Below are 17,996 nucleotides of genomic sequence, written 5' to 3'. Positions count from 1 at the left end.
AATTTTTAGAATACTGTTTGCTGAAACTAGATTAAATGTTAAAAGTGGTTATCTTGGGGTTTGGAGTATGAATGATTGTTATTTTCCTCTTAATCGCTTTCAAATGTCCAACCATAGGCATTTGTTATATTTGTGTTCAGGAAAAATGCTTAACTTAGAAAATAATGAAAAAATACCGTAAGTCTGAATCACTCCTCAGTAAATGCCAACCTCACTCTAGAGAGGGGGACTGGCTCTTACTTTCCTTAATTTGTGTTAGATGTTAATTGCTTGCATCTAGGTCCTCCTACTTCATTTAGGTCTCTGGTAACAAGATTTCTGAAACAGGAAATCTTTACAGCAACTTTAGGTGGGGGGAAAGCATGAGCTCCTCAAATATAGCTTTTCTTGGCAAAAGATTGGATTAATGCTGCATATTTTGTTGAAGTTGCCAAAAACAAATGAAGCCCCATTTTGAGTGGAATTTGATTTCTGATAACATGAATTGCACCAAGTCATTCAAGGCCCTCAGGAACCTTAATGACATTTAACTCAGTCAACTTACTATGAGTAATGACTCATGTCAGGCAGGTTAAGAAAGTTGACATAAGAACCTCATAGTTAAGACAAGTAGGTCAATTTTAATTCTTATAAACAAAGCTTGCACTTGGCTTCTTATCTAATAAACTATCTTATAATTCTACAGTGTAACAGAAGGCATGTATTAATCCTTGATGTTAATCTGATACCTCTACAGTGAACTAGAAATAATTCTTAAACAAGGATGTCTGCTGCAGAAAACTGCATCCTGTGGGCAAGTTCTCAAACTCTATCAAAACTGTAAACTCATGTGACAAGATTAGCGTCAAATTAGTGGATTTATTTCTCTGCCATTCAGGAATGAGTTAATGAATGCAGTGAGTAGAAATAAACTGCAGTGAATTAAATTAGGTACCTTTGAATTGGGTGAGTTAATTCGAATAACTGCCACATCCCCTCTGACTCCATAGTTAATATGGGTTCTGGCTAAAAAGAGAAGGAAAACTTATTTGTAAACATGTTTATGGCTAAATAAGTATAAAAAGCAATGAAAGCATGTCACTGAGAAATCAAACTTACTCAGCAAAGCAGAGGACCTTGTAAAACTGCGGCAAATATAACCTGTAAGGAAACGTATTTCACAATTAATTATTTTCAAAACAGAATTTCTATTTGTTGCTTGTTGTTCAGGTGCTAAGTCGTGTCCAACTCTTTGCAACCCCCATGGACTGCAGCATGCCGGGCTCCTATGTCCTCCACTATCCCCTGGAGTTTGTTCAAATTCATGAAATTCATGAATTTCTATAATACCTGCTACATATAACAACGCTGGAGTTTACAACAACAAGAAAACCAAAATTAGAACAAAGTGTTCCAGATCATTATTGTGACTATTACTGTATCTTTTTTGTTTCAATTATCAGGTCATATGATTACCTGGATACTAAATGTGGTAGTTGGAATGGCCTCTCAAGGATGTCCATGTCCCCAGAAATTGAGTATGTTAGGTTATATGGCAAACGGAGATAAACGATGCAAATGGAATGAAGGTGGCTAATTTGCTGACCTTAATACAGGGAGATTAGCCTGGATTATTCAGCTATACAGTGTAATTATAAAGGAGCAGAAAAAGGCAAAAGAACCAGAAGATGGCAGCATGAGAACCCACTCTGCTGGCTATGAAGAAGTCAAAAAATGCAGGCAGCCTCTGGAAGCTAGAAAAAGCAAGGAAACAGATTCTCCTTTAGAGCGTCCAGAATGAACTCAGTCCTGCCAATACCTCTGATTTCAGCCCAGTAAGACTCATTTCTGATGTCCATAACTGTATGATCATAAATTTGTATTGTTTCAGATGCTGTTTGTGGAAATTTAGGGCCACAATAGGAAACAAATACACTAAGACAATAAATAATCTATTGATACAAAGCAATCTGTAACGTCAGTTCCAAATGCATTCCAAAGGTATCTCAAGCACATTCTCCAGCCGGGTCCTCTTGCATTTTTATGGAGAGATGGACTTCCCAGTGTCATGAAGAGTAAAATCAAGGCGCATCAGAGACTCCGCAAGTCTCTCCATCCTGCAGTTCTTTAAAGGAGGGGAAGAGAAGGCACAGAAAAGCAGCAGCTTTGTACTGCCTTAAAGGCCAAACGACGTGCTATTAAAGAAAGAAAACTGTAGATGGTGCCAGAACCACAGCGGGGTGATCACCGGTTCTGTCTGCATTTTTTTCTTTAAGCAATCCAAATCAGTACTCACAGGGCAAAGACAAAGGACCTGAGAGTCCCAAGCCTTGGGTTCAACCATCAAGTTTACCATTCACTAGCTGTATGGCCATGTATAAGTCTCTTAGAGCATTTCAGTGTTCTTACAAAGATAGAAGTAGAAGTGATGTAATGATTATAACAGTACCTGTAAATCAAAGTGCTACACTAAAGTAAATTAAGATAGGAGAAGCCAGCCATCTCCTCAATCTCCAGTGCCTCTGTTTCACTAATGATAAACTTCCTTTTGCTTTTCCATTATTTGCAATCTGTATCATCTGTATTTATCACTCTTCCTTTTTTATATCTGTATCAGTTCAGTTCAGTCGCTCAGTCGTGTCTGACTCTTTGCAACCCCATGAACCGCAGCACACCAGGCCTCCCTGTCCATCACCAACTCCCGGAGTTCACCCAAACCCATGTCCATTGAGTCGATCATGCCATCCAACCATCTCATCCTCTGTCGTCCCCTTCTCCTCCTGCCTTCAATCTTTCCCAGCATCAGGGTCTTTTCAAATGAGTCAACTCTTCTCATCAGGTGGCCAAAGGATTGGAGTTTCAGCTTCAACATCAGTCCTTCCAATGAACACCCAGGACCAGTCTCCTTTAGGATGGACTGGTTGGATCTCTTTGCAGTCAAGGGACTCTCAAGAGTCTTCTCCAGCACCACAGTATTGCAGTTTCACAAAGCCTTATTTTGAGATTCTGCCTACAACAATCTTTCCCTTCCCTGCCCCAATTTTTATCTTTATTACTCACTGTTTGGTTCTCTAATCATTGCATCTGTAGCAGCCGTTTCCCTCAAGTAAATTGCAATCTCCTCCAACATCATCTCGGAGTCATTCATTGTGCAACTAAAGTCTAGTGCAGTCTAACAGAACTGCTCCAGGCACCCAGAGTGAGCAGCAAGATAAAAATCCCTGTCTCTGTGGAGGAGGTGAAAATAGGTTTGGCATGAAAAGAGAGTTTGCCAATAAACTAAACATTCTGTGGGGGAGAAACCAGGTAATAAGCAATTATAACTAGAACAGGGTAAACTGAATTAGTGAGTGTGAATTGATTAGGGATGCAGGGTGGGAGAGGTGAGGTGGAAAGATAGACAAAAGACAAGAAACGTAAATATGTTAGAAGATACGCACCTAAGAAAAAAAAAGAAAATAGAGCAGGTGGAGGGACAAGGGTTGTAATTCTGAAGACTAAATATCGGAGACAACTTGCCTTTGCGCCACCCCCTGCCCCACACCCATAGAGACATACACTAAATCAAGAGATAAAAAAAAAGAGAAAAATCACCAAATATACAACCATATCTGAACTGGAAAACAATTCCAAATCACAATAAACTAAATTAAGTTGAAATACAGGGTAGCTTTGTTTTTAGAATACAGCCTTACTCACTAACCTAACTAGGAAAGCTTACTTCAGAGCAGCTGGGTGAACTTTCACCCATATTTCCCACACCAGCAAAAGAGAGAGAACCCTTTACTCTACTTTTTAATCATTTTAACTCAAGAAGATACCTACAAGACCTAATACTATAGCAGTGGAGAGAGCTGGATTATGCTGATACATATTTCAAATATGAACGTGTTACTATGGTTGTTAACAATTAACAGTTTTTCTCAATATCTAGTCCTGGTGAAGGGACAGGATTATGTAAGTAAGAGTCAAATTTAAATATACACCATCTGCTAAGATATCTGCCTTCAATTCATTACCTGAGAAATTGTTCTACTACTTATGTAATTAGGAATTTGGATTAGAATAGGAGTGGGGGGTAGAGAGTAAGAGTGGGAATTAAGATATTTTGATCAAGATGTGATCTTCATTTGATAGTCATACTCAGAATTATAGCACTCATGCAGGAATGGGTTAAAACTTCAAGAAGTACAAATCAGTGTGAAGAATTTTAATCATCCATCATTAAATATCATAGTCTCATTAAAAGTCTGGCACTACCTAGGCACAGACTTTTAATTAGTGTTAGTCTTTTCAGTCTAAATGGCAATCCAAGTATGCAAGTAATTTTAAATTCACTGTCTAGGCCTTTTTTTTTTTCAAAATTTATACATTGTTACTAAAAGGGGCAATAACTAATAAGTCATATTTTCTTTAAGAAATTTTAAATTAATTTTTATTAGAGTACAGTTGATTTATCAACACAATATTGTCTTAGTTTCTGCTGTACAACAAAGAAATCAGTTATACACATACATGTATCCACTCTTTTTTAGATTCTGTTCCCATATAGGTCACTACAGAGTACTGAGTTCCCTGGGCTTTATAGCAGGTTCTTATTAGTTATCTGTTTTACATATAGTAGCATGTGTATGTCAGTACCAATCCCCCAATTTATCTTTCCCCTCAGCCATATTTTCTTATAGGTTAAAACAGAATGCAAAATATAGATACACATATGTGTATCTATATTTCTATACAAAAAACATAGAAAAAGTAAGCTTGTAACTTTATCACACATGCACAATGTAAAAATTACTTTAAAAAAGTCTCAGATATATAAAATCATAATTCTTCAGGGCAGGGAAGAGTTAATAATAGCTAATATTTATTAATAATAATAGCACTTACTCCATGAAAAATTGCTTTACACCTAAAATACGCCCTTTAAAGCTCACAAGATGGTATTATTCCCCATTTCACAAAAGAGAAAACAGACATAGAAATGACTTGCCCAAGGTCACCAAAGGGTAAGGTCACCAGTGGGTAAAAGGCAGAGCCAGATTGAAACTGAGAAGTCACACTCCAAATCTAATGCTTTTAATTGCATTACCTTAAAATCAATGAAACGGAAGTTCAAAAATATACATCTGATAATTTTAAAGTGTTAAACCAAAAATGTGGAAAACAATCAAACTGTCAGGTAACATGACTGAATACTAACTGTAGGTATGTGAGTAGTAAGAGAAAGGGTGATTATTTTTTGCTTAACCCTTTCCCCCAATCTTTGCAACATTTCAATTTTCTGTAGTGTTATGACAGGTATGCACACACATACAGAGCAGTCCCGTGGAGACTAAAAACATTGGTCAAAATAACAAAGCAGAAAAGGTTCAAACATTCAAAATTAGTCCCTTACAGTAAAGGAACGCCTCTAAAAACAGCATACAGTGATTCAGAAGGAGGAAGGCATTTTATAAATTATATTTCTAATTAAGTAACCGATATTAAGTACAACATGCAACAAACAGTCACATTTCACCTTACAGATTTCAGACAGAAGGAAAATGCTTAATTTTCCACAAGCACCCACTTTAACTCTTTCACTGCCAGTTTGAAGAGAAAAAGACAATACAGCTAATGCAAGCTAACTGGGTATAGTCAGAAACAAGGGTAGAAATAGTTGGTAAAATTATCTAACATCTTGTTCTTTAAGATACAAGGTATCTGCATTTTTTTTTAAAGTGCTTCTTCTGGAAAGTTGCAGAATCTGCCTCTTGAAATTCTACATATTATACATTCACACTGGAATTACTGGAGCTGCAAAAGTTCAGCTTCCTGTTGAAGCGTGCTACTGCTAAGTCACTTCAGTCGTGTCCGACTCTGTGCGACCCCATAGACGGCAGCCCACCAGGCTCCCCCATCCCTGGGATTCTCCAGGCAAGAATACTAGAGTGGGTTGCCATTTTCTTCTCCAATGCGTGAAAGTGAAGTCGCTCAGTCGTGTCCGACTCTTAGCGACCCCATGGACTGCATCCACCCAGTGTGGTAATAGGTAAAAGGTTGTGAGGGAAAAGCGCAGGGAATGGCAGTCATTTGCAAGACTGGTTAATTTCATACAAGAAGTAAATAAGATGCTCCCCGTTACAGGCAAGGTGCAGTGAAGCACGAAGATGTGACAGATTGGACTGTCCTTGTTCTCTTAGTCCTCCCAATCCAGTAGGGACAGGTTCAAGGCCATCATTAAAGAAACTAAGAGGAGACCTGCGGAAAATGCCAGACCGGGTGGACAAGACTCAGAGACGTTAGGGGCTACGAAGCCTGAAACTGCTGCAGGACTCAAAACGAGAGAGAAAATGTCAGTCGCTGCGCCAGGGAATGAGACCGGGTCTCAGAGCAGCATCACTCCCCCTCATCCAGGGCCGCGGCAGGGAGGTGGCAGCCATGGGGAGACGCGGCTCCCGGGTCTCCGCAGTTCTGTCCCGGGGCCGTGGGGTGCCTTCAACCAGGCCTCACCTGAGCAACGGAGCGTCCTGGAGGCAGTAAAGCGGCTGAGGCTGCCAATTGCTCGAGAGGCCACCATCTTGAGCGGGAGCGGACGAAAGTGGAAAGCCCTTCAAGTGCGGGCAGCCGAGTAGAGGACTTTTCTTCCCTCAGCCTGGCATTGCCCAGGCGCCCGACGTACTGCCTGACTGAAAACCCGCGACTGAAACCCCGATGGCGAGTTGCCGCCGGCTCCTTAACCTTGCCCTTCGCTAACGGGGCGTTAGCCGAAAACAAAGGACACTTTCTCCGCAGGGAAGGAAGAAAGCTCAGAGAGGACAGCTTTCCGGATTTTCCAGTCAGGCAGCCGGCGGGCAGGCAGGGAAGCCTGTGAGGCCCGCGAAGGGTCCTTTCCAGGGAGGCCCCGCCTCTTGGTACCCGTCGGGTCCTGTCATACGGGCGGGAGCCTTGCCTGCAGCTGGAGACTCAGCCGAAGAGACCTAAGGTGAGAAGGGGCGTGCGCTCGGCTACCGCCTGCCCTTTCTCCGGCGGGGTCCGCAGTTTCCCGCCTGCTACGCCTGTGCCCCCGGCCGCCTGGCCTCCACTCCCTGGAGTTCGAGGGAGCGGAAGGAAGTTTCTCAGTCCGGGTCTCCGGTACGAGTGCAGTTTGGGCAGTAATTTGGCCTAGCGTTCTGTCTGTAGCTCCGAGCAACGATGTCGCCTATGCCTTTTAATTTATCACCGCAAGTTAACTAATTTGTGTGTGTGTGTGTCGGTTAAAAGCGCTGGCCTGTGTTCCAGTGGTGTTGTAACCCCTATTTTGCCTGTAGGCAGGTCGGCGGCTATTGAGAATCGCAACAGGGCCAGGAGTATTACCCCTTTTATAAAGCTTTCGAGGGTGAATCTCGGTTGTGTGGCTTTTTTGGAACTCGATTGTCAGAGGAACTGAGGCATTCCTGTGTCCGGCTCCGACAGCCAAGGCTCAAGATAATTTTCTCATTCAGGAGGGAACCGAAGATCATCTGGTCTTTCATCTCCTTCACTGCATCGGTGAAGCCCATGAATCAGAGTGAGTCAGTTTACCCATGGCCACAGGTGGTAGCCTGTGTCTACTAACTTCTAGTCAAGAGCTCTGCACTACATGATAGCTGTTTTTGTGCTGGAGAGAGACGCTTGAGCCCTGGAATAAATTAATTGATTCCAAAAAGTGATGTTGAGGACCCTCTAGGTCGTTTCACCGCCATCTCATTTAATCCTCACGATCCCCAAATTGTTACTTAACGTTTTGTAGGTAAAGTTTGGGGGGCATGGTGATTTATATAAATTACTTGCTAGGTGGCAGAGCCAGATTCGGGCATAAATTTGTGCCACTTTTCACCAGATTGTTCCTCAGGAGAGGGAGAAGGAAGAGGCAGGGGGAAATGGCAGGGAAGTTGAGACTGAATTGAGGAGTATGGGAAGAAGAGAGGTTTCTGTTTAAAGCTCAAGTCAAATGGTGAGTCTTCCATCACTGAGCACGTTAAGCAGAATCTGGATGAGCAGTGACCTCTTAATTTACAAGAAAGGATTCTTGATGTTCAACAAAGGCCCTCCAACTTATAAGGTTTTTACAGTTCAAAGCTTGTCCTGCCCATGCAATGCTTTTTCATTTAATTCAGTGTAGTACTTATTGTTTAGATCAGGAATGGCAAACTTTTTCTGTAAAGGGCCAGGTAGTAAATAGTTTAGGCTTTATAACCCACATTGATCTCTGCCATATATTCTTTGTTTTATTTTGCTCTACAACTCTTTAAAAATGTGAAATCTATATTAGCTAGAGGCCCATGGGTTGTAGTTTGCCAGCCCCTGATTTAGGTCACTGTTTGACTCTCTGACTTTTTTGTTTCTTGTACTCTGAGCAAAATCATAAGCTCCATCAAGGACAGAAATGCTATTTTTCTCATTGTAGCTTTCATAAAGGGGAACTAAAGACCTTTATACCATCACCTACTGATACTAATAGCGAGCACAAGTATAACTCTTTATGGAATATGAGTTTTAACCCCTTGTTTTCCATGTTACAAATGTTTTCTCTGAATCTATTGTTAGCCTTTTAACTTTATTTTAGTATCTTTTACTGTGTAGATATTTTAAATGCTTATTTAATCAGATTTTTTAGTTACTTTCCATTATGGCCTCTGGGTGTCATCCCATATGTTGGAAACCTTTCCCCATTTAAGATTATAAAAATATTCTCTGATATTTTCTTGTAGCAGGTTAAAAAGTATTTATTTAGATTAATCCATCTGTAATTTGTACATACAGTGTGAGCTATGGATCTAATTTTTTTCCAAGTGGTTAGACATTTCCCCAGAAAATCTATTGAGTAAGTCATCTTTCTCCCACTTATTTGAAATGTTTTCTTTATTATATACTAAGTTCTCATACACATGAGTATGCTTCTGAACTTACTACATCCTGTTCTGTTGATTCAGTTCAGTGCAGTTGCTGAGTCGTGTCTGACTCTTTGCAACCTCATGGACTGCAGCACGCTTCCCTGTCCATCACCAATTCCTGGAGCTTACTCAAACTCATATCCATTGAATTGGTGATGCCATCCAACAATCTCATCCTCTGTCGTCCCCTTCTCCTCCTGCCTTCAATCTTTCCCAGCATCAGGGTCTTTTCCAATGAGTCAGTTCTTGGCATCAGGTGGCCAAAGTATTGGAGTTTCAGGATCAGTACTTCAAATGAGTATTCAGGACTGATTTCCTTTAGGTTCAGCACTGTTTAATTCCTGGTGCTTTGTAGAAAGTTTTGATATCTGTTAGAGCAAGGTGTCCCTTTTTTTATTTTCTTGACTGTTTTCATGAATTTTATTTCAAAATAAGCTTTACTTAAGGAGACTTGTTTGCTATGACCAGTGCATTTTCTTGGCAAAACTCTATCAGTCTTTGCCCTGCTTCATTCCATATTCCAAGGCCAAATTTGCCTGTTACTCCAGGTGTTTCTTTACTTCCTACTTTTGCATTCCAGTCTCCTATAATGAAAAGGACATCTCTTTTGGGTGTTAGTTCTAAAAGGTCTTGTAGGTCTTCATAGAACCGTTCAGCTTCTTCAGTGTTACTGGTTGGAGCATAGACTTGGATTACTGTGATATTGAATGGTTTGCCTTGGAAACGAACAGAGATCATTCTGTCATTTTTGAGATTGCATATAAGTACTGCATTTCGGACTCTTTTGTTGACCATGATGGCTACTCCATTTCTTCTGAGGGATTCCTGCCTGCAGTAGTAGATATAATGGTCATCTGAGTTAAATTCACCCATTCCAGTCCATTTTAGTTCACTGATTCCTAGAATGTCGACATTCACTCTTGCCATCTCTTGTTTGACCACTTCCAATTTGCCTTGATTCATGGACCTGACATTCCAGGTTCCTATGCAATATTGCTCTTTACAGCATCGGACCTTGCTTCTATCACCAGTCACATCCACAGCTGGGTATTGTTTTTGCTCTGGCTCCATCCCTTCATTCTTTCTGGAGTTATTTCTCCACTGATCTCCAGTAGCGTATTGGGCACCTACTGACCTGGGGAGTTCCTCTTTCAGTATCCTATCATTTTGCCTTTTCATACAGTTCATGGGGTTCTCAAGGAAAGAATACTGAAGTGGTTTGCCATTCCCTTCTCCAGTGGACCACATTCTGTCAGATCTCTACACCATGACCCGCCCGTCTTGGATTGCCCCACGGGCATGGCTTAGTTTCATTGAGTTAGACAAGGCTGTGGTCCTAGTGTGATTAGATTGACCAGTTTCTAAAATCACTGCAGATGGTGACTGCAGCCATGAAATTAAAAGACTCTTACTCCTTGGAAGGAAAGTTATGACCAACCTAGATAGCATATTCAAAAGCAGAGACATTACTTTGCCAACAAAGGTCCGTCTAGTCAAGGCTATGGTTTTTCCTGTGTTCATGTATGGATGTGAGAGTTGAACTGTGAAGAAGGCTGAGTGCCGAAGAATTGATGCTTTTGAACTGTGGTGTTGGAGAAGACTCTTGAGAGTCCCTTGGACTGCAAGGAGATCCAACCAGTCCATTCTGAAGGAGATCAGCCCTGGGATTTCTTTGGAAGGAATGATGCTAAAGCTGAAACTCCAGTACTTTGGCCACCTCATGTGAAGAGTTGACTCATTGGAAAAGACTCTGATGCAGGGAGGGATTGGGGGCAGGAGGAGAAGGGGAGGTCCGAGGATGAGATGGCTGGATGGCATCACTGACTTCGATGGACGTGAGTCTGAGTGAACTCCGGGAGTTGGTGATGGACAGGGAGGCCTGGCGTGCTGGGATTCATGGGGTCGCAAAGAGTCGGACACGACTGAGTGACTGAACTGAACTGAACTGAAGGAGACTTGTATTCCAGACTCAAATGGCATCAAATGTTGCTTCTGGATAAAGTGGTCCTCATCTCATGGGCCAGTTTGTGTATTCCTGGCCAGAGTCGTTGAACATATACAAGCTGGTGAGCTGGTGAGAGGTTGGACTCCTCTTTTCAATCCATATATTTGATAAACGTGATTTTTTTTTCTTTTTGGAAGCCACAGGACATCTCTTTTTAGCCTATGAAGACCTAAGAGAAATTAAATAAGGCTTTTATATTAGCTATTGCTGTATAGAGTTGGACCACAAAGAAGGCTGAGCACCAAAGAATTAATGCTTTCGAATTGCGGTGCTAGAGAAGACTCCTGAGAGTTCCTTGGACTGCGGGGAGATCAAACCAGTCAATCCTAAAGGAAATCAACCCTGAATATTCATCGGAAGGAATTTTCATTGGATGCTGAAGCTCTAATACTTTGGCCATCTAGTGGGAAGAGCCCATTCATTGAAAAAGAGCCTGATGCTGGGAAAGATTGAAGGCAAAAGAAGAGGGTGGCAGAGGATGAGATGAGATTAGATAACATCCTCGACTCAACAGACATGAATTTGAGCAAACTCTGAGACGTTGTGAAGGATGGGGAAGAATGGCATGCTGCAGTTCATGGGATCTCAAAGAGTCAGACATGACTTAGTGACTGAACAACAAACAATTGTTGTGTAACAAATTACTCCAAAATTTAGTAGCTTAAAACAATAAAAATTTGTTATCTCATACAGTTTCTGAGGGCCAGGAATCTGGAGTGACTTGGCTGGGTTGTTCTGGCTTTGAGTTTCTCATGAGGTTGCAGTCAGAATGTTGTCCAGGCTTGTAGTCATCCGAAAACTTGTCTGTGCTAGAGGATCCACTTCCAAGCTCACTCACATGACTGTTGACAGGAGTTGTCATCCTCCTGCCTCATCATGAGAGCCTCTTTGTGGGGCTGTTCCTGACATGCCAGCTGCCTTCTCCTGGAGCGAGTTATCTGAGAGACAGACCAAGATGGGAACTGCAGGATCTCTTTACAGCCGAATCTAAAAAGTGACGTCTCAGAGAAGGCAATGGCACCCCACTCCAGTACTCTTGCATGGAAAATCCCATGGACGGAGGAGCCTGGTAGGCTGCAGTCCATGGGGTCGCTAAGAGTCGGACACGACTGAGCGACTTCACTTTCACTTTTTACTTTCATGCATTGGAGAAGGAAATGGCAACCCACTCCAGTGTTCTTGCCTGGAGAATCCCAGGGATGGGGGAGCCTGGTGGGCTGCCATCTATGGGGTCACGCAGAGTCGGACACGACTAAAGTGACTTAGCAGCAGCATCACTTCTGATGTATTCTTTGTTTACACCGACCAACCATGTAAATAAAAATTCAGAGAAGTGGAGTTACTGATCAGAAGTTAGGTGTAGTTGTAATTTTTTGACAGTTAATTGCCAAATTGGCCTCCATAGGAATGTACCTGTGGAGGTGCAGCAGTTTATACTCTCAGCAGCAATATATGAGAGAGCCTGTTTGTGCAGCCTCTACCACACAGTGAATGTCAGACCTCTAAGTCAAATGGTATACCTCTCTGTGGCTGTAATTTGTATTTCTTTTATGAGTGAGATTGAACATGTATCTAAGAGCCATTTGTGTTTCCATTTCCATGAACACTTTGTTCATATCATTTGCCCATTTTTTTCTTACTGTTTCATAGGAACTCATTATGAGGAATTTAGGAAAATGTTTTAATATATTTTAAATATGTTTTAATATGTAGGAGTTTTGTATTTTTATTATTTTGAAATAATATCAAGCTTATAAAAAAGTAGCAAGTGTAGTATATGAACTTTTTTTCTTATATCAGGTAAGAAGTGATACTTTGAATTCTTTAGTGTATATCCCCTTCAAATACAAATATTACACAAGGCATTCTACATCATCACAATACAAGCATCAAAATCAGGAAAGTCACACTGGTGGCTTCCTGATCCTATCGAATAGTCTGTACCCCTTTGACCCTAGAGAAAAACATAACCTCTGGAGCTAGCATGCGTGCGTGCTCAGTCACTTCAGTCATGTCCAACTCTTCGTGATCCTCTGGACTATAGCCCACCAGGTTCCTCTGTCATGGGATTCTCCAGCCAAGAATACTGCTGGACTAGACTGTCTGGCTTCAAATCATAGCTCTGCCTCTTACTAGTTACTCAATTCCTGTATACTTCAGTTTCTAATCTCACAAAAAGTACAATAATCATGCTTACTTCACAGGTCCTTATGAGAATTAATGATTAGATTAGTGGTTTGCATGTTATGAAAGCTATGTCTACATAGCTATAATATTAGGGGAAAGGTAGTTGGTAATAGAGTAAATTTTTAAGTATTTTATAGTAACCCATGGGTGAGATATCAGAGATCATAGCCTACAGTTTAAACTGCAGGTTGTTCAAATAACCCAGAAAGTCTTTTTGTTTTCTTTTTCAGATTTCAGAATGACTTCCCTCTTGACTTACACTTTAAAAAATCTTCCCAATACATCAAAATGGGCCCTCAGATTTTGTAAGTTTCATTTGTTCTTTGTTTTTAAGATTAGACTTGAATGTGTAAGCATCTTGTGCAAACATGGAATTGTACTGCTTTTTGTAAACACTTGATTTTGTCTTCCAGGTATGAGACCTCTGAGCAGTTCCTCCCAGCTACAAGCTGCCGCAGGTACAGTAATTTGTAAAAAATAAAAATATTTCTGATTTAAAAGTTAGATTATAGGATCTAGATTTGTGAATTTTGAATAAAAACAAAAACTAATTTTCTAACTCTCCCCTTTTTATGATCGATAAGAACATCACTGTTGCCTTCAAATTAAAACAATACAGGACCAATCAGTAATGATAGTGCATGGTGTAAGGTGGCTTGAGGATGTTGGCAGGAGGCTTCTTTCTGGGATCTGGAGCCTATGGAGTCACTGAGGTTCTGTGTTTGTTCATTTGTTCTTTGTTAGTTTGCTCAGGTTCTGGTTAGTTTACTCAGCTACGGGCTGTCAGTCCTAAAGATGCATGTGTGCGAGTCACTCATGTCCAACTCTTTGTGGCCTCACAGGTTGTAGCTCACCAGGCTCCTTTGTCCATGGGATTGTCCCAGGCAAGAATAATGGAGTGGGTTGCCATTTCCTCCTCCAGGGGCTCTTTCTGACCCAGGGATCTAACCAGTGTCTCCTGCATTGGCAGGTGGATTCTTTCCCGCTAAGCCACCAGGGAAGCCCCAGTCCTAAAAATGATTGTGAAGCCAAAAGTTAACTTTTTACACTTTCAGTGACAGGCTTCTGTTACTGAGTATCATCTTAGTGCATGTGCAAGAGGATGCATACCTGAAATAGGTGTGACTAGTTAATAAAAGAAGGTTGTTTAGTCAATATGAAGTGAAAAAAGAAATTTGTTGATACTATATGGTCTTTTAGACCCTTGGTAAACCCAGCGGATTAGGCTTCTTCACTGTTGAATACATACTTTTGTAGAACCTGCAGTAGTTTTGTATATTCACTTGCCTGGGTCCTATATTGATCTATGACTTCTGATTTTGGTCTTGTTGTGGTATTTCTACCTGGATAATCACTTAATTAAAAAAAATACCTTACCAAGATTCAGAAGAACTCTGCTTTGATTCAGTTCTACTTCTTTCTGGGCAGTTTGACCTTCAACTCATCATGTCATTTCCCTGCTTTATAGTTTTTTATCTAACAAAGAATAATAATTTTAGCCATGTTAACCTCAAGTAGTTATTAAGATATCTCAAACACTTTGAAATCTGTAAATTCAGTGGAAATACAAGATGATATTTTATATTGTTTTACATATAGTGTATTCCCAGGGGTCTGTTATTTAATCCCACCCAGAAAAGTTTCATGTTGTCATATAAAAAATATATTTTCTTTGGCTTCTAAACTCTAACTAGAATATAGATATGTATTAACCTCACAAAGAATAATAATAATTCCTTTCCATCTCATTTCACATTTCACCTAATTCTAATGTTTACTCAGAAATTCTTATTGCAGTCACACAGATAGATCTGTTTCTTGCCAGCTGGGAGAAAGTCACATTGAATACCACGTTAAATACCATTTTTCTGGCATTTAGAATATTCTTATTTATATTGCTCTTAAACAGTTTTTGTGTTTCTCTCTCCCCAACTATATTGTAAACCTTTGTGAGACTTAAGCCTTGTCATGTTACTGGTGTTTAACACTGTCCTACAAGTGGTTTGTTTTAACATTGATGTTGATAGTGGTACAAGAGGGCACATGTTAAGACAAAGGAATGTGATCAGCTGATTTGATGGGAGGAAAAGGGAATGTACTCGTGCTGAACAGGCTTTAGTTTGCAATAGGGCAGCAGAGGGCATAAAGAGGGAACTTGGGTTTTACTTTCCATATTTTAGTATTATTTATTTTTTTCTTTTTTAACCACCACTCATGTTTTGTTTTTTTAATTAAAACATTAGAGAAAGGTTGCTTTTTAGATGTTACAAAATAGCTACACAAATTGAGTCAGACAGAGTCAGGAAGCATGCTAGGTTTTTGTCAAATTGCAGTAGTCACCAACCAGATGCCTTTATTTCTACATAGAAAAGCAAGAGTATTAAGGTATTAAGGGCAGACTAAATTGGTTGCTTTCAGTGAAATGGATTGTCAAGCACTTGATAAAAATAATTTGTTAATGGCATAAGTGATATTATCACTAGGTATAATCTCTATATTTGCCTTAAATTTTATTTGGAAACTTGAAAATGCTCACTAATTTCTTAATCCTTTTTTTTTTAGTTGTAGTGGTTTGGTAAATGACTAATGCAATTTGGCATGGAGTGATAAAATCCCTCTTAGAATGTCTATCTTTAAAAATGTAAAAACTTACCTGACTTCTTGTATTTTAATTAATTTTTTCTCTGAACTTTATCTTAAAGCTTCCCAGACTAAATCGAAAAAAACCCTAGCCAAACCCAACATAAGGAATATTGTGGTGGTGGATGGTGTTCGCACTCCATTTTTGCTATCAGGCACTTCGTAAGTATGAAATGATTCAGTTACTTGTTATTCCTTTTTTTCTTTTTTCTCTCCAGCTATATTGAGGTATGATTAACAAATAAAAACTGCATATATTTAGGTTATACAATGTGATTGTTTTTTAAGGAATACAATGTGACGATTCAATGTATATTGTTGTTCAGTCACTAAGTTGTGTCCGACTCTCTGCAACACCATGGACTGCAGCACGCTGGGCTTCCCTGTCCTTCACTATCTCCTGGAGTTTGCTCATGCTCACGTCCTTTGAGTCAGTGATACCATCCAACCATCTTATTTTCTGTTGCCCCCTTCTCCTGCCCTCAGTCTTTCTCAGCATCAGGGTCTTTTCCAGTGAGTTGGCTCTTCGCATCAGGTGGCCAAAGTTTTGGAGGTTCAGCTTCAACTCAGTTATTCCAATGAATTGTCGAGGTTGATTTCATTTAGGATTGACTGGTTTGATCTTGCTGTCCAAGGAACTGTTAAGAGTCTTCTCCAGCACCACAGTTTGAAAACATCAATTCTTTGGCACTCGGCCTTCTTTATGATTCAACTCTCATACCCGTACATGACTACTTGAAAAACCATACCTTTGACTATATGGACCTTTGTGGGCAAAATGACGTCTCTGCTTTTTAATACACTGTTGAGGTTTGTCATAGCTTTTCTTCCGAAGAGCAAGCTTCTTTTAATTTCATGGCTGCAGTCACCATCCGAGTGGTTTTGGAGCTCAAGAAAGTAAAGTCTGTCACTGTTTCCCTTTTTTCCCCATCTATTTGCATGAAGTGATGGGACTGAATGCCATGATCTTAACTTTTTGAATGCTTACATTTAAGCCAGCTTTTTCACTCTTGCACCTTCATCAAGAGGCTGTTTAGTTCCTCTTTGCTTTCTGCCATTAGAGTGGTGTCCTCTGCGTATCTGAGGTTGTTAATGTTTCTCAAGGCAATCTTGATGCCAGCCTGTGATTCATCCAGCCCAGTACTTCACATGATGTACTCTGCATATAAGTTAAATAAAGAGAGTGACAATATACAGTCTTGATGTACCCCTTTCACAATTTTGAACCAATCTGTTGTTCCACGTCTGGTTCTGTTGCTTCTTGACCTACATTTAATGTGTATCTACATTGTGAAATGATTACCACAATCAAGTTAATTAACACATCCATCACCCCATATAGTTTATTTATTCCTTCTTTTAAGGTGTTTTCAAAAGGAACCTTTGTGAATTAACCCAGTAGGTAATACTATTGCTGAAAGTGTTAGTCACTTAGTTGTGTCCAATGCTTTGTGACCATGTGGACTGTAGCCCGCCAGGCTCCTCTGTCCATGGAATTCTCCAGGCAAGAATACTGGAGTGGGTTGCTATTCCCTTCTCCTGGGATTTTCCCAACCCAGGCATTGAACCCAGGTCTCCTGGATTGTAGGCAGATACTTTACCATCTGAACCACCAAGGGAGCCCCTAATAATATTGCTGGTCAACTAATATATAAACAATATTTTCATGAAATTAATACAGAATAAGGCAAGTCAGTAGTGAAATAGAGTGGCAGAATCTGTTTTTCATCTTTTCTCATGAGCTAGTCTAGTGTAGTGTTAGACTGAACTAGCTATATTTTGAAAACCTAGTGTGGAACTAGGTAGCTTGCTTCCAACAGATGCCCTTTCCTCATCTGGAGAGAAGTACATTGTTTCTGTGCCTCTTCAGAAGTTTAAATACTGAGGCCATGGGCCCATGGGCATCTTGAAGGGACTTTAATCTGCTGCTTTGGCTTTCTGGAAGTTATCAGAATTGGAGTTGATGGACTGGTCCAAATCCTGGTATAGAACAACCCCAAATATATGGAATAACAATGGTCCTAGACCAACCTTCAAGGCCCCCAGAACCTAACTGCTGTTCCCCCTAGACTTCCTTTCTCCTTTTCTGTTCCCCACTGAGGCCCAGTCTTTCTAAAAATTGATGATGGACTTTGGGAACTAAGTGAAAATTAAATGAAACATTTAGTTGTATTCTGTTAAGATTTTTTGATGTTCATGTTTTGAACTAGCAGTCACTAACTTAAAAATAAGCTAAGAAAAGTTGAGTATCTGTTAAAATTAATGAGACCTTTCTATACTAATATGAA

At 40.3% G+C, this 17,996-nt stretch overlaps 2 protein-coding genes across 5 annotated transcripts in view; one reads left to right on the top strand and one right to left on the bottom strand.

Moving 5' to 3' along the window:
* The window catches only part of HADHA (hydroxyacyl-CoA dehydrogenase trifunctional multienzyme complex subunit alpha), a 42,568-nt gene extending 35,752 nt beyond the window's left edge, over nt 1-6,816 (bottom strand). Inside the window, exons 1-3 of the mRNA XM_061433077.1 lie at nt 6,475-6,816; nt 1,099-1,140; nt 935-1,005 (exon numbers count right to left, since the gene is read on the bottom strand). Coding sequence (XP_061289061.1) covers nt 935-1,005; nt 1,099-1,140; nt 6,475-6,541 — 180 coding nt within the window. The 5' untranslated portion in view covers nt 6,542-6,816. The remainder of the gene's footprint in view (nt 1-934; nt 1,006-1,098; nt 1,141-6,474) is intronic.
* Nucleotides 6,817-6,865: 49 nt separating this feature from the next.
* Nucleotides 6,866-17,996, top strand: part of HADHB (hydroxyacyl-CoA dehydrogenase trifunctional multienzyme complex subunit beta) — a 30,125-nt gene continuing 18,994 nt past the window's right edge. Inside the window, exons 1-5 of one of the 4 annotated variants that reach the window (XM_061433080.1) lie at nt 6,900-6,946; nt 7,272-7,510; nt 13,299-13,373; nt 13,482-13,526; nt 15,771-15,870. In XM_061433080.1, the coding sequence (XP_061289064.1) occupies nt 7,501-7,510; nt 13,299-13,373; nt 13,482-13,526; nt 15,771-15,870 (230 nt within the window). In that variant the 5' untranslated portion in view covers nt 6,900-6,946; nt 7,272-7,500. Of the gene's footprint in view, nt 7,096-7,271; nt 7,511-13,298; nt 13,374-13,481; nt 13,527-15,770; nt 15,871-17,996 lie in introns of all 4 variants that reach the window. The other 3 variants (XM_061433079.1, XM_061433081.1, XM_061433082.1) reach the window with 3 other exon arrangements.

This window comes from Bos javanicus, chromosome 11 (genome assembly GCF_032452875.1).
Source record: "Bos javanicus breed banteng chromosome 11, ARS-OSU_banteng_1.0, whole genome shotgun sequence".
Taxonomy (NCBI): domain Eukaryota; kingdom Metazoa; phylum Chordata; class Mammalia; order Artiodactyla; family Bovidae; genus Bos; species Bos javanicus.
The sequence above is the reverse complement of the archived record's forward strand: the minus strand, read 5'-3'. Positions and strand labels throughout refer to the sequence as shown.